Below are 22,460 nucleotides of genomic sequence, written 5' to 3' on the forward strand. Positions count from 1 at the left end.
TCCCTGGGGAAAAATGAATATATATATATATATTCTAGGCTGGATGGACTGGCTCATGTCTGAAATTCCAACACGTTGGGAGGCTGAGGCGGGTAGCTCACGTGAGCCCAGGAGGTGGAGACCAGCCTGGGTAACATGGCAAAAACTCCATCTCTACTAAAAACACAAAAATTGTATGGGCACAAGGCTACACACCTGTAGTCCCAGCTACGTGGGAGGTTGTGACAGGAGGATCACTTAAGCCCAGGAGGTGGAGGCTGCAGGGAGCTATGATTGCATCACTGCACTCCAGTCTGAGCGACAGAGGAAGACCCTGTCTCGAAAAAAATAAAAATAAAATCATATACATACATACATATATAGAGAGGTCAATGTGTTGAGTAGGACAGGACAGTCAGGGCTGGGCTCACTGAGAAGGTGGGATTTGAGTTAAGGTCTGAAAGTTGGGCAGAGTCGTCATTCCGAATCTGAAAGACCATTCCAGGCCGCAGGAACAGTTAAGAGCAAAGGCCTGGAGGTGAGAATGTATTTGGATTGTTTGCTGTGCAGCGCGGAGGTCAGTGTGGCTGGAGGGGAGCTGATGAGGGTGTGGAGGTGACGGCACGAGATCGTGGGAAGCCTCAGGCTTTCCTCTCAGCTGGATGGGACGGTGGGGCTTTCTCACCTTGGAGAGAAGTGGGCTCTACCTATCACCAAGAGGCAAACTGGGGACAGGGCGCAGCGGAGGCTTAGTGGCCCCTGCTTTAGGGTGTTGGCGCCACCCGCGTAGGAGAGCTGGGGGCGCCGCGAGCCTGCAACTTGAGGCGGCGCTCGGAGTGCGGCTTCAGCACAGCGGACAGCGCCGTTGGCGTTGCCTGGAGACAAGGAAAGCAGCCGCTCAGGGGTCGGAGCCTGAGCAAACGCCCAATGAGAAGCGGTGCGCTCCACGCTGTGGCGCGCTCCGTGGGGGCGGGGCCTGCGAGCGCGCCCAATTAGAAGAGTTTGTTGTCGAGCGCGGTGACTCCCGCCTGTAATCCCAACACCTTGGGAAGCTGAGGCGGGCGGATCACTAGGTCGGGACCATTCTGGCCAACATGGTAAAACCCCGTCTCTACTAAAAATACAAAAATTAATTGGGCGTGGTGGCGCGTCCCTGTAATACCAGGTACTCGGGAGGCTGAGGCTGGGGTATCGCTTGAACCAGGGAGTCGACTTTGCAGTGAGCCGAAATCGCGCCTCTGCACGCCAGCCTGGCGACAGAACGAGATTCCACTCCGTTTCAGAAAAAAAGTTTGGCCGGGCGCGGTGGCTCACGCCTGAAATCCCAGCACTTTGGGAGGCCGAGGCGAGCGGATCACCTGAGGTCGGGAGTTCAACACCAGCCTGGCCAACATGGAGAAACTCTTTAAAAAAAAAAAAAAAAAAAAAAAAGTTTGATGGCCTTAGGACAAAGCGAGCTTACACACAGGGCAGGGGTGCTCGGGGCGAGGCCTGAGAAATCCCATCCGGAGGCGAGGCTTGTTGATTGCCCAAGGAAGGGACGACAGGCAACTCGGAGCCTAGAGGTTGGCAGGAAGTTTGGAAGTGGTGGTTTGCAGCGGCTGGTCCTGGGACGATTTCCGCGCTCTTTACGTGGAAGCTTGCGCAGCATCCCGGGTGCGTGACCGGGGCTATCGGATCCCCAACCTTGCCTTCTCTGGGATCGCCCGCAGCTGCTCAGGGGTTTCCAAACGGGGGACTATGTGGTTGGCCTTAGGGAGCGGGTGCTGAGGTCCTGGGACCCACATAGGCAGGATACGGACTTCTGAGCACTGACAGGAATACAGAACCTCTAGGAGAGTTAGGGGTTTTGCTGAAATAGGGGTCCTTGGAGCAAGCCCCGAGTTCGGGCGATCGTCTCTGTAGCCTGGAGGATTTCTCCAGTTTATTTATCAGACGTGTGGGGACTGGCCCTCTGTGACACTGCCACCCACCTACTGGCCCGTTGCCAAGCAAAATTACCTTAGGCACCAACTCTTTCGAAAAGACAAATGCACTGCCCCAAGACTTGGGAGTTCATGGACTTCTTGGCTACCCAGTGGAGAGAATGCTGGTCTCCCTGAGTATGAGGATGGACCCCCTTATTCTTGGATATACCGTTTTTAACCCTCGAGTCTAGGAGCTGTTCCCTTATCAAGACCAGTGGACTCAGCCGCAGAAATCACTCTAAACCTCAGCTCTGATGTTCCAGAACTCAAGCCTCCTTTGTCTCTAGGGCCCCATTCTCACCTCTCCCACACACCTACTTGGCTAAGCAATCAAAACAACTGTCCCAAGGTGCGGTGGCTCACAACTGCAATTCCAACATCGTGAAGTTCAAGAGACAATTATGAAGCCAGGAATTGAAAAAAAGGAAGCATTAACCAGGCAGTATGGCCTGTAGTCCTAGGTACCCAGGATGACTGAGCCACGATAGCAACACTGCACTCCAGCTTAGGCAGCAGGCTGAAACCGTCTGAAAATACTGTTGTGAAGCCTAAATTGGTCTGAGGTCTTCCCATGTCAGAATCCATCCATAGCTCCCCACTGTCCTTAGAAAGGCAGCAAGAACTCCTGCGACAGGTCCTGCCCTTGGGGCCCCTCAAGATCCTAATGACTTCCAGTCTCACTTCCTTCACTTTGCATCCAAAATGCCCCACCCACTTGATTTCAGCTTCTTGAAGCGCATCTTCATCCCTCAGCTGAATTTTTGCCCAAGCTACTCCCTCTGCCTGGCCTAACCTTCCTTCTTCCTTCCCAACACTCCTTCTGGGTCCAACTCACCTACCGTTTCTCACCTGAGGGGAAGCCTTGACAGGCACTCCCTGTCCAGCTGGGGACACAGCCCTCTACATGCCAGGGAGCTCCACGAGGGTTAGGAGCAGGTTCACCACTGCTTTTCCAGCAACCAGCACCAGACCTGACACATAAGCACCACCCAGTAATAAACATGACAGCAAGGCGCAGTGGTGCTGCCTGTCATCCCAGCCACTAGGGAGGCTGAGGCAGAGGCTGGGTTGCTTAAGGCCAGAAATTCAAGGCCAGGCTACGTGACTCACCTCTACAAGAAAATTAGTCAGGTATGGAGGCACACCCCTGTAGTCCCAGCTACTCCCAGAGGCTGTGGGGGCAGGATTGCTTGAACTCTGACCAGTTCAAGACTACAGTCAGCTATGATGTTACTACTGTACTTCAGCCTGGGTGACAGGGCAAGACCCTGTCTCAAACAAAGAACGAACGAACGTTGAGTGAATGAAACAATGAACACGTGAAATCTTCGTTTATTCTGGGATGGGTTAGAGCGACCATCTGACCTGCTATCAGGCTGGCTGAGTTGTTGCCCAACATTGTGTCCAGCGGTCTCAGGCCATGCAGTGCACAGCCAGAGTGGTGCTCACAGCTGCTGATGGAATCCAGAGGCTGCCACCTCTGCTGCAAAGGCCAGGCCTGGAGGTCCGGGAACATGCAGTGAGTCCCTGGGGCAGGGCCAGCCCTGCTGACTATACAAGGAAGGTTGGTGCTGAGACAAGAGGTCTACATTTCCCTGCCATGACAGAGGGCCACACACAAGTGGGTGGCAACCCTTGGGGATGACTGCATCCCTGCCCAATGACAACCAGGGCCTGGTGGCGGAAATCTCTGATGTGCCCCTTGTTATGGCTCAGAGGCCCCCTTTCATCCTAGGTCATCAAGCCCCAGTACTTCCTCCCTGGGATGAGCACCAATCCCCTGCAAGGCCGTGCCCCTCCCACCAACATAATTCCAGCCAACCACACATGTCCAATCATGTGGTCTGTTCCCCTTCTTTCCCTCCTGGGGCATCCTGAGCCCTCTGGGATGGTGTGGGCCCAGTCCCGAGTCACAGACCCCCACAGCCCATCCACCAAGCACCCCATCCTATGAATTCATCATGTAAGGGTGTGGGCCCCTGCCCCACTCACGGGTGCTCCTGGTGGTCTCCACTGAATACGTAGGATACCGTCCACCCAAAGCACATTGGTCAAGGTGTCATCAAGAGCCAGCTGTTGCCCAGCTAAATTTTTGCTGGGCCCATGAGTAGGCCCTCCTGCAGGTCAGTTTCCTGGGTTTGGAAGGCCGCCGGTCAGCCCTCAAGGTGACAGCCACAGCTTCTGGAACCCAGCGTCCTGGTGTAGCCAGGATACTGTCATAGGCCAGTGGCATGACGGCATCATCAGCACTGGCATGGCCCCTGAAGTGCAGTGAGGGCTCCGAGGGCACTGTGCTCAGGAGCTGTTGTCTCCAGACACACACCTGCTGTGTTGCAGATCTGCAGCAGGACGGGCGGGTGGAATCCGTCCCTTGTGGTGGGTCTGCATTCAGAAACTTGAACGTGGTGGTGGTGGTCACTCATCAGGAAACTGTAAAGAAAGGCCTGTGTTGAGAATGCGGACGCCCGCCTGGAGTTTGGAGGCATTTAGCAGGTAAGGCCTGAAGTGTCCCTCTCCGTGGGTGTTGCAGGCTGGTATCCTCTCCTCAAGCACAACGTCTGCTGATCTCACAGGGGTCTCTTCTTGTCCCAACCCCTTCATGTGTCCAGGAAAGGAGACGGGACATGAACACATCCCATCAAAATCAGGGGTGGGACTCATTCATCCTCATCCCTCAACTGTCTGTGCTGCTGGGATCCCAGGGTGCTTCAGGCCACCTCTTCTCCCAGCCTTTCCTGGGAGGGGCCATGTGGTATCTAGGACCTCCTCTGCTCTAACACAAATGAGAATTCCTTGAAAGTTTTCTAGCACAGAACTCGTTCTTTCACCTCTCCAAGAAAGCAAATCTGCATCCTTTGAAAGCACACTTGATTTTCTACATTAGCTGGATGATTCTGAGTCAAAAATGGTCCTTGCTTCTCTGAGTGGCCATGGTTACCCAAGCACAGGAGGCGAAGGCCGGGGGCTCAGGCCAGCAGAGCAGGGTCTCTGTAGACGTGTGGTCCCAGGCCTAGCAAGTGCAGCTCTTCCTGGACAGCTGCCATGGAAGGAGCCTGGGAAAAGGTAATCCCAGCACTGCCCTGAAACCAGGGTTCCTCCTCCTTCCCCAGGCAGGGTAGAGCTGAGAAGGGCTGCTCTGGTGTGGGGTGTCCACCTCCGCATGCCTGCTATTTTGATAAGGCAGGTCCCTGTCATCAGACACTGTTCTGGGCAGCATAGCATGTCTGCCAGCATCCTTGGCCTGTGTCCACTAGATACCAGAGCACCCGCTAGCTGTGACAACATCCTCCAAACACTGCAAAATTTCCCCTGGGAGGTGAGATTGCCTCAGATGGGAGAATCACGCTCTAGGGAAATCTGCCGGTGTAAGAACCCCAACTCCCCACTCCGTGAGCCTCCAGACGACGAGCACGCTGAAGCTGCAGCAGCTAGTAGAGAGTCCGTGGCTGCGGTTACCTAGGCCTCACCTGCCCATTCTGTTCTAAATGGATTATGTGTTCCACCACAGGCCTGTCCCTACAGAGGACTGGTATACTCAGAACTACACCAGAATCAGGGAGCAGAAAAAGCCTGCCTGTTTTGTCACGAGTTCCACAAGAATGGGCACTGTAAGCCCCTCTGTAGATGGTGGGAGCCTGGAGCCTGGGGCCTGGTGGGACACTGGGTCTACACAGCCCAGGGCACCAGGAACTGGACTTTGCTGAGCATGAGTAAAACGTCTATAAGCCTGGAACTGGACCCTCTCTAGGGACCAGGGACCATCCTGATGGCCCACCCTGCTTTCCCAAGAGTGGGAACAGAGCAGGGGAACCTGCCCATCGCACTGCTGGTGGGTCAGACACCCAGGCCTAAGACGGGCGCAATTTTGTTTTTCTTTATTTGTCTACATTCAGCTTAATTCAGATGTACTGCCTGAATGACCCAGACATAAAAAGAAACCCCCCACTCTTTCCCACTGGTTTTTAAAATAAAATCTTCACTTATAAAACTGAAACACTAAAGCATTAAAATACAGAAAGCTCGTTTAACTCACTTCACAAAAGCATTAACAGATGACGTATCCCTTCCGTAACTATTTAAAGACAAACTGAGTTACCACTAACACCAAGTGTGAATAGACAGAGGGATACTGAACTGCAAGAACTCAAAAACTCTACCCAGACAAAGTTGTAATGGCAACTAACAAACCATTGAAGACACGGAGTCCCAAACACGGCTAAATATGGGTCACAGGACAGGCCACAGGGTGACCCGCTGCACCTCACGACACAGCAACGAGGACGGGTTGGGGGCGGGAGCCTGGAGGGCCAGCTGACATGTTAACTGTGATGCATAAAACTCGATCTTCTGATGGGGAGTAAGTGCAGAAGGTAGAAATCTCCGCCCCTCGGGGGCTTATCTGTATTGGTAGTTCATGCTGTGGTCTGCGTTTCTGCCATAGCCGCCTTGTGAGGACTGGTAGGAGCTGGGAGGGCCACTGTAGTTCTGGCCAGACCCGGGGGAGTTGTAGTTGGACTGTGAGTAGCCTCCTAGGAGAGAGAGTGGTGAGTTAGAGCCGAGGGGCCCAGCCACCAGCGGGGCTCAGGGAGGCAGCCCACTCCCAAGCCTCAGCCAGGATGCAGGTGGGCAAGACACGTGGGCTCCTGTGCGGCTCTGCCTGCCTGCCACACATCACTGGATCAGGCTGGCACCAAGACTCTGAGAGATGGGACCACTGTGACCCTCATTTCTGGGGAAAGCTACCTGAGCCCATGGCTGAGCTACTGGCCAGAACCAGGGGGAACAGCTATTTGACCTCAGACTCACCCACATTTCATGCAGGTACCAGGGGTTGAGTGGGAACACTGCTGGCTCACTGGCCACTCCCAAAAGCCTTAGCAGCTGCCAGTGCACCCGAGTGTGTGTTCTCACAAGGCCCACCTGCCACTGCAGCCCTGCCTGTGTTGCTGTCTGCTCCCACCAGGTCCACAGCCCGCTTCACTGCAGCTGCCGGGCCCCCCATGCTGTGCCACCCGGGGCTCCAAGCCCACCTTGTTTGCCTTGGTATGAGGAGCCGCCCCCAGAACCTCCGCCGTAGCCCCCGTGTGACCCTGGGTTGTAGGACGCCCCGCCTGAGCCGTAGCTGTTCCCGCCGCTTCGGCCTCCACTACCACTGTAGTCTGAGGGAGAGAAGACAGGGGTGGTTAAGGGACCCCAGGAAAGACACGACTGGGGCGGCCCAGGGGCCTTGTGGTGCAACTTGGATGCAGCCGGCCCCTAGCTCAGACCCTGGGCCTCTATCCCTCTCCATGCCTGCTTCAATGTCACGCATCAGCCCAACAGACAAGTGCTAGGCGTCAGCTGGAGCCCTGCAGGGTCACCTGGCCCTGGGCTGGGCTGGTCACCAAGCTCCAAAGCCCTGCTCTGGATTGTGTTTCCATCTGCCCTGTAGCCCAAGCTTCCCAGCAGCAGCTGAGGAAGCACACAAGACCCCAGTAGCCACCTCTCCTTAGCCAGCAGCATCAGACACACAGCACCCCCTTCTGACCTACGTACCCAGCGCAGCCTCTGTCAACTCCCCGGCCTGCTGCTTATAGCTGCTGGGTCCCAAGGACACACCTACTCAGCCCCACCAGGCCACTGGTGCAGCCCCGGCCTGCTGGGTCTGCGCATGAGGAAGACGGACAGGCGGTAGCAGAGAGGTCAGGCTCTTTCAGGGTCTGGATGCAAAACTCTCTAAAGCCAGTCCCAGATCACCTCGAGGCCTCACCCACAGCCAGGGCCTCGGCACAGAGACCTCAGCTAACTCTGCCTTCAGAGACCACCAGAGGGAGTGGCGGAAACAGCACCATGGGGCCCCGTGCCCCATCTTCCTAGCACCCGCCCTCAGCCAACACCACTTGTCCTCTGCCTAGTAACTCGGCCAGAGGTCCGGGCAGTGCTGAGCTTCTGCCACTCCATGGGCTGCCCTGCTGGGGCCTGGACCCAGCCTGGCTGAGGGGCTCTGGAAGCCAACTCACTGAATTTGCTCTCGTAGTTGTAGTCCGATCCGCCCCCGCCCCCGGGAGAGTTGTAGGAGTTCGAGTAGGAGGAGTAGTTGCCTTGTCCATGGTTATAGCCCTTCTGCTTGCCCTGTGGGGGGCCATAGTTGCTGTAGGGGCTCTGGCTGTAGGACTGCTGCTGGCCCTGGTGGGACTGGTAGCCTGAGCCGTAGGAGGGTTTCTGTTGGCCCCCGTGCGGCTGCTTCTTCCCAACGTGTTTTGGGGGCACTGGTGAGTTGTAGTTGTCACCTTGGTAGTAGGAGCCGTAGCCGGAGGAGCCACCACCGCCCCCGCCGCCACCGCCACCAGCATTCCCAGAATGCCCTCCGTTGCTGTAGAACTGACCTAAACAGGGAGGCAGTGGGTCAGGCGGAGAATGGGAAAGGGCAGGGAGAAGGGAGGGAAGGGCAGGTGGCAACCATGGGCCCTGAAGGCTGACCCAAAAGCCTGGGTCAGAGGCAGCAGGACGAGGAGGGAGAGGAGCAGTGGCTCCCGTCCTTAGTGCAGCTGTTTGGGCCGGCCCAGCCTTCAGCTCCACTCACCCAGCAGCTGACGACAACAATGGGGCTTTGCCAAGCAGCACGCGCCAGCAGCTTTTGCAGCGGATGTCAACATTACAATGAGATGGACTCCGAGCGTGAGACGACATTCACAGCTAGCTGACGGCTACTCAGAGGTCCCCAATGGTGACAGAAAAAGCAAAGCCCCAGAGAAGCAGTGGCCACCCCCCTCCCTGCTGTGCTGGGAACAGGCTCCATAGGCACAGGCCTGGAGGCCCCCAGGAGATGCTGTTTAAAGAGTCCCCTGGACTGTCATCATCCTGGGAAGACCAACTGGTCTGCGCTGGTTTGGTTCTTGGAAGACAAATCGAGACTCAATCAGTGGTGCAGGCACCTCCCTTGAGATACTCGTGCAAGCCTGTGACTCCAGATGTCAGCGAGCCCAGCCTGGCAGTGGGGGTAGTGTGTATGTGTTGGGGGGTGGGAGAGGAGCCTGGCCATGGCTGGGGCCAGGACAGCTGAGTGAGGCCTAGACCTATAGCCCTGGTGACCCCTGAGGCCCCTTTCCTGTCCTCAGCACAGCTGCTAGGCATAGATGGGACTGAGTGGCAGGGCTGAGAGCATGCAGTGCAGCCACCATTCTCAGCCACAAGCTGAAAATGTAGCAGCAAGACGCCACTTCTGGTCACTAGGTTTGTCAATACATGGCCCCTTCAGAGGCTCCGGTGGAGCAAAGGGGATGGCACCAGCTGAGGAAATGCTGCATCCCAAGCCCTGCAAGGGAGCCCCACACAGGGGGTCTCCACAGTAGGAGTGGGAAGGCTCATAAGTTGGGTGAGGCTGGAGGCCAGGCCATGGTGGTGGCTCTCCAGCCCAGCTAGGCAACACTCAAGCACTCAGCAGGCGCAGCTGAGCTCCTGGGCTCTCAGAGCCGGTTTGTGAATGCAGCCACCTTTGCCCAGCCAGCCAGGGTACCTGGACCGCTGGGTCCAGGGTGGGTGGGAGGGAAGGGAGGCTCCCACACAGCCTGTCCTTCTTTCCCAGATTGAGGACACCAAGGATCCACTGCCTCCTGGGTGGGGTAACTGGGAGTCCTCATATGCCTCCACCCATGGGAGATATGTACCCCACGCTGGTTCAGTGGGCTGCCTGCATGACAATGTGGACAGAACTATCTGCAACCTTCGGTCTTTTAAAAAATTTTTATTTTTTGAGACTGAGTCTCGCTCTGTTGCTTAAGCTGGAGTGCAGTGGCCCAATCTTGGCTCACTTCAACCTCTGCCTCCCAGGTTCAAGAGATTCTCCTGCCTCAGCCTCCTGAGTAGCTAGAATCACAGGCACAAACCACCATGCCTGGCTAATTTTTTTTATTTTAGTAGAGACGGGGTTTCACCTGGTTGGAGGCTGGTCTCGAACCCCTTACCTCATGATCCGCCCGCCTCGGCCTCCCAAAGTGCTGGGATTACAGGTGTGAGCCACCGCGCCCGGCCAGTTTGTGTTCTACAGGCAGGCTTCCTCCCTCACCCCCCATCAGAAAGCCAAGACACCAGGGGGGAGGACGTGTCCCACAATGCCAGAAAGCGAACATGCGGCAGCTCAGCGAGGAGACTGGGAGGATGGGATCTTCAGAAACCCCCCACCAGGACCTATACCACATAGCCCACAGTCCCAGCTTCCCCAGTGTCCTGCACTGAGCACACCACCTCGCCCCGCCTGAAGCCGGGAATGAATGAAGACGCAAGGGCCGAGGGCTTGTTACTTTCACATGTATTGATTAAAAAAAAATAAAGGGGAGGGGGAGTTTTCAACGTCATTCAGGATAACTATTTCCTGGTATAAAAAAAGACATTATTCTCAAACAATAACTTTCTAAAAAAAAATACATCATGCAATGAAAGTTTTAAAAAGTTTCACTGAATGTTTCAAACCTCTGGGAACAAATCACGTAGTAACCATTTTGACCAATTTTTGCCCAAATAAACGCAAAATCTTGCAAGTCAACACAGAGGCAGGCTTTGCTGCAAAAAGAACCACTGAACAGAGCCAAAACCAATTTCCAAGGAGGGCACCTGCCAGGAAACAGGGCCTCAGTCAATGACTCCATGTGTGTTTGCAAAGACAGAAACTTCTATGCCTTTGGAGTCTGTGGCACCTTTGGACCCAGGAGCACCAGCTCTGCCCAAGCAAAAGCCAGCCCTTTACTGGAAAAGCAGGGAACATCACGGTTCTTTCTCCTTGATTACTTTTAACGTCCCATTAAACTAAAAACAAAACAAAAAAAAATCCAGAATCCCATGCATCTGCAGCTGTAATTGGACTTGCAAAATTTCACATCATCTACCCCTTAAAGCCTGTATGTTTCTTGAACTAATAATGGAAGCACAGTTTTGATACCTTTGAGAGTTCACTCTCTAGCTAAACCAGCCACAAAATATTGCATTCCCAAACAAGAACCCACCAGGGCATTACAAGAGGCGAGAGAAGTTAACTCAGCGCAATATACAATTCCCCACACGTTCCCAACGTTTTAACATGCTCATAAGAAATAAAAAAAGCCGGTTTCTCTGGATTCAGATGTGGTGAAATCGTTTTCATCACTGTCAAAGGCATCAACCAGATTTGGGAGTTTGTTAAAAGGTTAAAAATTCATACAAAACCTGCTGTAAATTAAGACAAAGGTAGATTAAAATGCGTCATTGTCTATCTCTTTAAATAAAGTAATGCTTTCCATAAAAAGCAAAGGTGGGCTTTTGCCTTGATGCCGAACAACGCTGTCTCTAGAATTCTGTGCAATTCTGCACAAAAATACATTCTCTGAAAAAATTGTTTTCCACTTATTGTGAACTTCAATAGGACCAAGTTCAAAGGCAAATCACGATAAAAACTGCCATTGTCTTAAATTCTGCAGGCTAAGAGTTTCAGACAAGCTGCGGTGAAAAGCCACGGTTGAGAAACCCAGTGAAGCACAGGGACACAGCACGGACACTTTGGGTTTTGGAGTTGGAGGAAATTGGAGTAAAAAGTTGATTTTGTGTGCAATACTTTTAGACGCTCTAGGAAGACCCAAAATCATGATAGCCGTAGCAGTCTGTGAAAAAGTCACCTACAAAAGGGGGAGACAGAGCAGAGAGAAGAAATTAGAATTCTTTTGAAAAAGGGCACAGAGCGCCACATTTGAAATTCATGTTTTAGATTTCTCTGCTCCTGTAACCCCCCAATGAAGGCTCCTTCTCAAGACAAGAGCTGTGCACTGGCCGGAAAAGCATATTCACAAGATTGGTGCTTCGCATGGCTTAAAGCAGAGAAATTTAAAATGCTAACTTTTAAGGAACTTTGCAGTCACACGAGTTCGTGTGTTAACACAGAATCAATCCCACTGTGGGATGGGGGGCTCAAGGGCCATCTGACCTAATCACCGCAAAAAGGTTGTGTGCCCCCCTAAAGCCTCCACGAGGCTACTCTAGCCGCCCTGTGCTAACTCAGGCCCAGAAGCTACACTGCAGCTGCTTCCCACGTCAGACAGAGAGAAACACACACTTACTGTAGCCTGCTGTTGCCGAGTTGCCTCCGTACCCGTAGCTTCCATACCCAGCGCCTGGAAGGGGACAGACAGGGTTACCGGGGACCAGCAGTGTCTTGGGCCCACCCCAGGGGCGCCACAGGTTTATTCCCAGGGCATGCATGTGGGTGAACGCAGGTCAGTGCAGTACAAGGGCCCTTACCGGCATTCATGTAGCCTCCATGGTTGGCGCCACCAAATCCTCGCCCGCGCCCTCGCCCCCGGATGTTCCCGCCTCTTCCCCGACCTCGAAGGTTGGGGGGTGGGGGCACTTCATTGTGCATGGGGCCTCCCATGCCAAAGCCAGGATTATGTGGCTAAGAGGAGAGAACACAGGGAAGAGACGGTCCCCTCATGCTCAGGTTGCAGGAGAACCTATGCCCAATGCCAGGAGGTTCAAGGGCCACTGCTCACCTTAGCAGCAAATTTCGGACCTCCTCTGACGGGTACTGGGGCTCTCTTCTTTTTATTGGCATCAAGAGCGAGAGGCGTGTCAGGGAAAAGCTTTTCTAGGGCAGCAAGGGCAGCATAGGCCTTTGCCACCTTTTTGTTGGAACCAGCACCTTGGAACTTCTGTCCATCAACTTCAACCTGCAAAGTGCAGACAGGGGGTAACCCAGTGCCTCCCTCCACGGGCAGGGGGACCCCAGGCCTCCCCACGGGATCACCCCAGCGGGCAGCTCCAGGCTGCGCACCTCCATGACGAAACGCTTGTCATGGCTGCCCCCGGTCTCAGAGATGAGCTCGTACTTGAGCCCACGTCTCTTCTCATTCAGCTCCATGACTGGGTTCTTGCCGTGCTTTGTCAGGATCGGCCCCTGCTGTTTTACGTTCTCAGGGAAAACAGAAAAGAAAACCAACAAACTCAGCTATGGGCTTTCCAGCCACACAGGAGCAGTGCCAGCATCAAGGCAGAGCCTCTGCTCCTTATACCCTGCCAGCCCTTGCTAGAGTCTCCACTGACTCTAGTGAGGGCTTCCGACCAGCCCCAGCAATGCATCCCCTGCCCGTGCCTCCTCCCGTGAACAGGAAGTTCTCAACCGAGGGCCACCCCAGAATAGCCTAGGATGCTGGGAAAACATCCAGAGTCCCTCCCAAACACGGTTCAGAGAACAGCACTGTGGACTCCTGGCCTGAAAGAGTGGCTTCTTGGGGGAATTAACAAGGACCAGTAACCACCTTGCTGATGGGACACAGGACTGCCTGCTCTGTCCTGGCAGTCCCTCCCAGCGCCCACCATGTGCTCACCTCGGCAGTGGCATCTGAGGGAAAGGCAGCGCTGGGGGTTGTGACAGCTTCTACCACTGGGGCAGGGGCCACCACTGCTGGCTTCGCCTCAGTCTCCTCAGCTGAGTCCTCCCCCTTGCTCGATTCCCTGCCTTCAGCGCCCGTCGGTAAGCCCATGTCCTGTAACACCTGCAGAGGTGGCCAGACCCCCAATGTCCCCATCAAGAAGGGCTCAGCCTGGGAGCCATGCACACAGGGCCTCCCTATGCCCAACAGGCACCTGGCAAGCCATCTGGAGGGCTTTTTCCTTTCAGCTCCTGCCTCCAAGAGGCCATAATGCCCAATTACGTTTGGGCACCCCTCTGCCTGCCAGCCACAGTGCGGAAGGTGTTCCTGCCACATGTGACTTGGCAAATACGCACCCCGATCTAAGCATTTGTTTTTTAGGATCTACATGCCCTCCCTGAGAAGACAATGGCTCAGAAGGGGCCCAAAACAAAGACCATGGTTCTGCCCCTAGAATACGGTGATGCTGGCCACACTCACCTTAACAGCCACGTGCAGCTTGGCCGTCTTTTTGGAGGGCCCAGAGGCCTCAAATGAATTGCCATCAACCTCCACAGACATGGTAAAGATGGGGGCGTGGACAGGCCCAGTCTGGGACACCAGCTTGTACTGTAGCCCTGGCTTCAGCTGATTCAATCGCATCAGGGCGTTCATAGCTTGGGGGGCCTCTGCCTTCTCCTCTACAGAGAGAATAGCAAGGTGGCTCTGATGAGCATGATAGCAGGTCTCCACGAGAGACAGCTCTGTCAATCCTAACCCCCGGGGCTGCCTCTGTAGGGTAACAGTGGGTGGGGTAGCAAGGCACACGCTGCCCAGCTTACACCTCTCTTGGGTCCTCCAGCTGTGGCACCACCATCCTACTCATCTTCCATATCCCCATCACACTTAATCATTGCTAAAAGAACTTAGAAATTACAGCTGAGAAAAATAAGGAAAAAGTAGGCGCCCACAGCTGCAGGGTGAGCCTTCACAGGACCAGATGGATAAAGCATCATCACTGGCGGGGGTCTGCGCCTTCCGTTCTGTTTTTTATCTATTTAGCTTTTATAATGTTTCAACACTAATTTTAAGCAAGGTCTCACTCTGTTGCCCAGGATGGAGTGCAGTGGTGCCAGATCGGCTCACTGCAAGCTCCACTTCCCAGGCTCAAGCCACCCTCCCAACTCAGCCTCCCAAGTAGGTGGCACTACAGCTACGCCACCACACCCGGCTAATTTTTGTATTTTTTGTAGAGACGGGGTTTCGCCATGTTGCCCAGGCTGGGCTCAAACTCCTGAGCTCAAGCGATTCTCCCGCCTCGGCCTCCCAAAGTGCTGGGATTACAGGCGTGAGCCACCGCGCCCGGCCTGTACCTTTCTTCTGAATCTTCTTCTTCTTTTTGCTGGGAGACTTCTCCTCCCCGTCCTCCTCCATTGGGCGTTTCATGGGCGTAATGGCATAGGTGGTGCTAGGTGGGATCTGAACTGCAAGGAGAGAGCAGGGCATAGCTGAGGGATGTAGGTGGCCACTTTTCCTGGAGCCCCAGCCATCAGGCAACCGCCACGAGCTTACCGGTGTAGTCCACTGGGTTTTCATTCTTTGGTTTCTTGGGCATCTTGGAAGGCAGAGGGTCCATGCCCAGGACTTTATGGAGTTGGCCGAAGGCAGCGAGCCGCAGTGCGTGCTGGAGAAGGGGAAGAGGCTCTGACTCAGCTGCCCTGTGCTCCCGGCCACGGAGTGTGCACTCACTACTGCCTTCTGAGGAGGGGTGGAGCTCAAGGGCTGCTAAAGGTCTCCCCTACGACAGCATGGGGTTCCCCAAGAGCCAGGGGAGAGCCTGACTGCTCAAGCCCAGCCTTGCTGTGGGGGAAGGCCAGCCTGTGACCATCCCCCTTCCAGAGAAATACAGGAGACCCCAACCTGGGGACTGGTTGCCACACGGAGCCATGTGGTGTCCTGCAGGGGAAGGTCCCCAGAGCAGTCCGCACAGCAAACACATCTCCCAGCACCACTCGGTGTCTGAAAATGGCACTCAAGCAGGCCAAGGGAGGGGGCTGACGACAACCACGCATGGCACCAGGGGAAAGAAGCAGCCCAGATTGGGGCGCCCTGTATCAGACACGATCCCTTTGCCTTCAGTCCCCAACCTGAGCCTATGAGTCCAGGGGCTACCCTGGGAATACCCAGTAATGGAACTGGAAGCCAGTGATTACAGACTGGGTAAGGGCGCACGTTGGCAATGGCGATGACTATACCTGCGCACTCTGTGTGATATCTTCCCGTTGCTGTCTGTCTAGATGCCCAATAGCATCAGTGGCTTCTTTTTCACAAGGGTCATAAATGCCAGAACCATCTGAAGGCAGGAAACAAGGAAGATATGCAGAGGATTATCTTTTAGCATCTCGGAAGAGGTGTGCTGGCAGAGGGAACTAGGTGTGTTACGCCCCGCGCCCCATCCACACCCAGCTCTGGAAAACACGCCGAGCTCGGTGACCCACTCGGCGTCCAGCCCTTGACAGAAATAATTCACAAGTGTCTCAGAGCAAGAAATTCACGTGGGAGTGGGTCACCACTGCCCCGGATCCGCCCTCTGAATGACAGCTGCGGACCCGGTCAGGGCTGGATATGATGGTGCCAGAGGGTAGTCACATGCTTCAGCTCTAGGGAATGGACATGGGGCTAGTGCTGCCCTAACCCAGTCAGTGTACCCGCCAAGAGGCGGCCTGGAACCCTGTCCTTTCCCTGCAACCTGCAAAGCACAAGGTCCCCAACCTGGCATCACGATGCCCGACGCCAGGCACTCCAGTACTCTCCGCAAGGCCTCGCCAGCACCCATCGGTCTGTTGGCCGTACCAATGGATTTCTCACACAGGAGCTCGAGAGGCTGAAAGGGAAGAGGAACAGTGAGCCAAGAGTCTACAGGATGGGGTCGGCCATCACTAGAGAGCTGTCACTGCCTAAGTGGATGGGGGTACACACGCAACTCACAGCTGTCCAGCTGGGTAAAGTCAAAGCCTTGGGGCTAAACATGAGCCAGGGCACCTAGGGCAGGGGCCTTCAAGGACCAGACATGACACCGTTCAGGCTGTGTGTGCTCAGAGACCAAGCTGAGGCTATAATGTAGTCCCTTATACTTAAGACCTAACCATTTACAAATATAAAAAACATCTCAACTGCATGCTTTAAAAAAAAAAAAAAAAGCAGGGGTGGGGGAAGCTGGCCAGAACTGCCCCTGTGTAAGCGCATCTGCAAACCTTTCCAGAGGGATCATTCCCACCTCCTGGCCGGCCTCCTCCTGGGATTGAGCTGTATGACCTCCACAGAGGGCCTCAACCCACACTGCCCCAACCCAAACCCCAGGTGTGGAGTGCAGGAGTTTGTGTGCCCTTCACGTGTGTCTAGTGGGTACCCTTCAGTGCTCCACAGGCAGCTCTGAAGAGTACACACCAGACTCACGTGAAGGGGCCACTCCTGCCCCGTGACCATCAAGTGTTCTGGGATATCAGAGAGTCTCTGCACACACCACCCCTAGCAGTCATAGCAATATGCCTTACCCAGCCTCGGAGGGGACCCCAAGTGGGCACGCGAGTGCACAGGTCCCTGAGGACCCGGATCACAATGACACACGACTTCAGCCCATTGGCTCTGGCCTAGGGGAAAAAAGCACAGGCTCTTCAGTCTGAGGCACTGCCTGGAACAAAGGTCAACATGAACACCACAAGAGTCACCTTGCTGCTTTGTCAAGGGTAAACAGTCAACACTGGCGACCACCAAGAGTGTGGCCAGCTGGATCTCACCACGTGTATAAGGGCGTTACTCTTAACACAAAGCAGCAGCAGCAGCAGCAGCCCACCGACTCGCTCTCAGCCTCTTTTGGGGTCGAATTTGTTGAGGTGCACTCCTTTAGGACCTGCACAGCCGCAGGTGCTAAGTTCGGCACGGCTATCATCAATGTTAAGGAATCTTTATGGTGAAAGTTAGCCAAGTTAAAACTTAGGAATTCTCTACCAAAAGACAAATAGAAGAACAAAATGCAAACCTGGAACCACTTGGCGTGTCGGAGGGACGCCAGGGCAGCAAGGCATTTCTGCCTGTCCAGAACGTCCGGGGGGTCGTTGACTGATAGCGTTTCTATTCATGGATGGAATAAGAAGACAAGGCACAGTTTGACCAAGGGGTTTCTGTCAGGTGGAAAGGGGATGTGGCAGCTTTCTAAAGGGCAGCTGAGTTTCCCAGAAGCTGAATTCATCTCCACCCTGGACCAGGGAAGGAGAAACTAGAGCGCATTGAACTCTGCCCTGTGAGGAAATAGTAAAAATTGGAGGCCCCCTCCAAAAATAAAAAAGAAAAAGAAAAAAGAAAGAAAAAAAACAAAACAAACACAAAATCAAAAGTGGGGAGTTATTCTAAAAGGAATAATCTCGTGAGGGAGGGGAGAGATAGGTGGAGCCTATCTTCTAATTCTCTTCCCTTGCCTCCTCCCCATGTTCTCCCAATAAATTAGCTATGCTAAAATGTTCAATAGGAAAAAAATTAAAAAGGTCGGGGGAGAGGAAATGAACTCCCTCTCTGCATCCCACAATAGCCAACCCAGGGCATCTGCAGCAAAGGGGACCAACTCCGCCCACCAGGCGGGACTGCCCTAGCCCCAGCCCTTGACAGAGAGTGTCCTGTTGGTCAAAGGTCCAGCGTCCCTACGTTGATCAACTAGAAGGGCTTTGGTAGTCGGAATCAGCTATGAGAACCAAAGGTAAACAGCAACAAGGGCACTACAGCAGCCTATGCTGCGGCCAAGCTGAGCGTTTGATTTCTCTGCCATCTGCATGCCAGGGATTTGGATAAGGCCTGAAGAGAGGCACACAAGGAGCGGGCCATGGACTGTGAGTACATTATTAGTGCAAGGTCCAATGATGTGGTCTGAAAATTGGACAGCTGTTTAAAACTTTATCCAAAACTCTGTATCAGCTCTTTGTGCTTCTGTCACCTTAGATGATGAAAGAGCCATGGCAGAGAACAAACGAAGAGGCCCTGAGCTCAGCTGCAACACAGGTTGTTGGTAAATTCCAACCTGATGCTCATGCAGAAACCATCTGCTTGTCTCTAGTCACCTTTAAAACCAGAAAATCATCAGCGACACACTTCTTCACAGCCAGAGAATGGCTTCATGAAAAAACAACTTCCACATTCACATTTGAAAACATTTAAGAATGAAGATAAAGGAAAATGGTGCAGTCCCCTCTGAAAAGTGCTACTCACTTTTAGTGCGACCGTTTTGTCAAACTCCCAAGTACTCAAAGCCAACGGGAGATGTGATCTCAGAGTAAAGGTGGTCAATCTACACCGTAGCCTTTTACCAAAGCAGTCTAAAACTGAATAGCACATTTGAATAGTAAGGGAACACCACTTTTTCAAATTCCTGCCGGTCTCTCTCGGCCTCCCTACCTCCAGCTAATACTTTCTCCATTTCTTCTCTGACAACAGGGGATGTCAGGTGGATGGTCAGTGACAACGGAGGCTCTTTTGTGTTTTTTATCAGAATTGCAGCATCGTCGACGGATTGCAGTATTTCATACTTGTCTTCTGTTACAGCCTAAAATATTAAACGCAACTTTCAAAACACTTTCTCTTCAAAGCAATCAACAATTCTATCTGGCTCCACCCATTCCTGCAGCAGAAAGGCCAACTTCTTATGTGTGATATCCCGGAATTGCCTTCACCTGGGATGTCAGCATCTCTCTAACTGGCCAGGCTTTTGGCCACGTTTTGGGTACTCAAGGGAGGGAGGTAGCTAGTGAAAGAATCGATTTCCACAAGGTGCTTAAAAATGCAAAGGTAGGCCAGGTGTGAGATGGCTCACACCTATAATCCCAGCACTTTAGGAGGCTGAGATGGGTGGATCATCTAAGGTCAGGACTTTGAGAACAACCTGGCTAACATGGCGAAACCCCATCCCTACAAAAATGCAAAAATTAGCCAGGTGGAGTGGCAGGCACCTGTAGTCCCAGCTACTCAGAAGGCTGAGGCAGGAGAATCCCTTACACCGGGGAGGCAGAAGCTGTGGTGAGCCAAAATTGTGCCCCTACAGTCCAGACTGGGCAACAGAGTAAGACTACATCTCAAAAAAAAAAAAAAAGCAATAGCAAGGAGTTCAGGATCCAGGAGGAGGAAATCCTCCTTTTGTCCCTTAGTAGGTGATTAACTTTGGATAAATCACTCTCATTTAGACTGAGGGGTCTAATTTGTATAATGGACTTAACACGAACTATACCACAAGGCTGCTGGGAGCCTCAACCAGACACCGCATAGAAAGCAAGCAGTGTCCACTGCAGAGTGGCCATCTGGCCACTGCTAATTCCATGCTGGGGTGAGAAGCCAGACAGTGTGAAATGAAAACTGTGTGCAGTAGCCTACGATCCATCTAAAAGTATCTACTTGCTGCAAATTCAGGTCTACAAGGATGTTCAAAACCATCTTTCTTCTTGATACCAGTGTGCATAACATGACAAAGAAAATTCAAGCTTTTGGCTGAGGGCAGTGGCTCACGTCTGTAATCCCAACACTTAGGGAGGGCAAGGAGGGCAGATCACTTGAGAGGTCAGGAGTTTGAGACTAGCCTGGCCAAGACTGTGAAACCCTGTCTATACTAAAAACACAAAAAATAGGTAGGTGTGGTGGCGGGCATCTGCAGTCCTAGCTAACCCGAAGGTTGAGGCAGGAGAATTGCTTGAATACAGGAGGTGGAGGCTGCAGTGAACCGAGACTGCACCATTGCACTCCAGCCTGGGCAATAAAGTGAAACTCCACCTCAAAAAAATAAAAGAAAAAAAAAAGAAAGAAAATTCAAGCTTTTAATACTTCTGCTAAAGGAAGATAAGTAAATATGTTGCGAGGAGGATAAACACATTGAAAAATCTCAATTAGGATTTCTCAACCTCAGCACACAACTGACCTCTGGGCTAGGTAATTCTTATTTGAGGAGGGCTACACTACGCATGATAGGGTGTTTAGTAGCATCTCTGGTCTTCATCCATCAGGTGTTGACAGCACCCCACCACCCCACAACCAACCATGCAACGCGTTAACAGACACTGCCAAATGTTGTCAGGGGAGGGGGTGAGTCAACCCTCTTAAGGAACCACCGAAAATGAGAAAAATACCCATTATTTTCATCTTTAAGAACTACTTCTTGGCTGGGCTCAGTGGCTCACGCCTGTAATCCCAGCACTTTGGGAGCCTAAGGCGACCGAAGAGCTTGAGGCAAGGAGTTCAAAACCAGCCCCAGACAACATAGTGAAACCCCTATCTAGAAAAAATCTTTTAAAAATTAGCCAGACACGGTGGCAATATGCTTGTGGTCCCAGCAACTCAGGAGGTTGAGGTGGGAGGACTGTTTGAGCCCAAGAGGTCAAGACTGCAGTAAGCTATGATTGCGCCACTATATCCGAGTCGTGGCAACAAATCAAGAGACCTGTCTCCTTTAAAAAAAGAGAAAAAAGAAAAATTTTTCCACAAATGTAGGTTTTACTCTAGAAACATTTATACCAATTTGCTTCACTTAATATCCTTGTTAAAGACAAGAATGAAGTTAATTTAAGAATTGGCACTATGAGGCCGGTGCAGTGGCTCATGCCTGCAATCCCAGCACTTTGGGAGGGCGAGGCGGGTGGATCACAAGGTCAAGAGATCAAGACCATCCTGGCCAACATAGTGAAACCCCATCTTTACTAAAACACAAAAATTAGCTGGGCATGGTGGCGCACGCCTGTAGTCCCAGCTACTGGGGAGGCTGAGGCAAAAGAATTGCTTGAAGCTGGGAGGCGGAGATTGCAGTGAGCTGAGATGGTGCCTCTGCACTCCAGACTAGCGCCTGGCAAGAGAGACTGTCTTTAAAAAAAAAAAAAAAAAAAAAATTGCCACTGTGATCCAGACGCAGTGGTTCATGCCTGTAATCCCAGCACTTTGGGAAGCCAAGGTAGGTGGATCACCTGAGATCAGGATTTCAAGACCAGCTGGCCAACATGGTGAAACCCTGACTCTACTAAAAACACACACACACACACAAAAAGTAGGCTGGGTACAGTGGCTCACATCTGTAATCCCAGCATTTTGGGAGGCTGAGGCAGGCAGATCACCTGAAGTAAGGAGGTCAAGACCAGCCTGACCAACATGGTGAAATCCCACCTCTATTTAAAATACAAAATTAGCCAGACATAGTGGTACATGCCTGTAATCCCAGCTACTCAGGAGGCTGAGGCTGGAGGATTGCTTGAACCTGGGAGGCAGAGGTAAAGACTGCACCGAGTCGAGACTGCACCATTGTACTCCAGCCTGAGCACCAAGGGCAAAACTCTGTCTCAAAAAATAAAATTACCACTATGGGCAGGGGTGGGGGCTCATGCCCATTAATCCCAGCACTTCTTGAGGCGGAGGAAGGCAGATTACCTGAGGTGAGGAGCTTGAGACCAGCCTGGCCAAAATGGTCTCTACTAAAAATACAAACATTAGCTGGGCATGGTAGGAGGCGCCCATAATCCCAGCTACTCAGGAGGCTGAAGCAGGAGAATCGCTTGAACCTAGGAGGCTGAGGCTGCAGTAAGCCGAGATCATTCCACTGCACTCCAGCCTGGGTGACAGAGCAAGACTGTCTCAAAAAAGAAAAAGGGGAAAAACAAACCCCCCCCCCAAAACCGACTATCCTGATGTACCTTCAAAAAAGGAAAAAAAATAAAAGAATTACTACAAAAAATTTCACAGCTTCGTCAGTAGCTCCTCAGAAGTATCATGCATTACATTAGCCCTATATTTTAATTCTTATCTTTGTCCTGAACGAATCTGCATTATGAAAGTAAATCAGGTTTTTCTTTCTAAGGAATAAGATTCAAAGGCTGTGATTGCTCAGGCCTGTTATTAAGAGTTCAAGAACAGTCTAGCCTGGGTAACATGGCACATCTACACACACACACACACAAATACAAAAAAACAACTGGGTGTGGTGGTATGCGCCTGTAGTCCCAGCTACTCAGGAAGCTGAAGTGGGAGAAACGCTCGAACCAGGGAGGCAAAGTTGCAATGAGCCAAGATCTTCCCCCTGCACTCCAGCCTGGATGACAGAGCAAGACTGTCAAAGATTCCAAGATCCTTGTGCATGTCTTTTTTTTTTTTT

General features: G+C 52.7%; 1 protein-coding gene across 6 annotated transcripts in view; it reads right to left on the reverse strand.

Annotated features, from left to right (window-relative positions):
- Positions 1-5,798: 5,798 nt before the first annotated feature.
- ILF3 (interleukin enhancer binding factor 3) overlaps positions 5,799-22,460 on the reverse strand; it is a 34,343-nt gene continuing 17,681 nt past the window's right edge. The window contains exons 5-20 of one of the 6 annotated variants that reach the window (XM_017499958.2): positions 18,740-18,887; positions 17,337-17,428; positions 16,852-16,947; positions 16,070-16,181; positions 15,553-15,650; positions 14,870-14,981; positions 14,671-14,781; positions 13,799-13,998; positions 13,274-13,441; positions 12,721-12,858; positions 12,440-12,616; positions 12,189-12,342; positions 12,008-12,061; positions 7,946-8,311; positions 6,977-7,105; positions 5,799-6,475 (exon numbers count right to left, since the gene is read on the reverse strand). In XM_017499958.2, coding sequence (XP_017355447.1) covers positions 6,342-6,475; positions 6,977-7,105; positions 7,946-8,311; positions 12,008-12,061; positions 12,189-12,342; positions 12,440-12,616; positions 12,721-12,858; positions 13,274-13,441; positions 13,799-13,998; positions 14,671-14,781; positions 14,870-14,981; positions 15,553-15,650; positions 16,070-16,181; positions 16,852-16,947; positions 17,337-17,428; positions 18,740-18,887 — 2,289 coding nt within the window. In that variant the 3' untranslated portion in view covers positions 5,799-6,341. Of the gene's footprint in view, positions 6,476-6,976; positions 7,106-7,481; positions 7,591-7,945; positions 8,312-10,216; positions 11,570-12,007; positions 12,062-12,188; positions 12,343-12,439; positions 12,617-12,720; positions 12,859-13,273; positions 13,442-13,798; positions 13,999-14,670; positions 14,782-14,869; positions 14,982-15,552; positions 15,651-16,069; positions 16,182-16,851; positions 16,948-17,336; positions 17,429-18,739; positions 18,888-22,460 lie in introns of those variants that run through there. The other 5 variants (XM_017499959.2, XM_017499961.2, XM_017499960.2 and 2 more) reach the window with 5 other exon arrangements.

Source organism: Cebus imitator, unplaced genomic scaffold (assembly GCF_001604975.1).
Source record: "Cebus imitator isolate Cc_AM_T3 unplaced genomic scaffold, Cebus_imitator-1.0 Scaffold263, whole genome shotgun sequence".
Lineage (NCBI taxonomy): Eukaryota > Metazoa > Chordata > Mammalia > Primates > Cebidae > Cebus > Cebus imitator.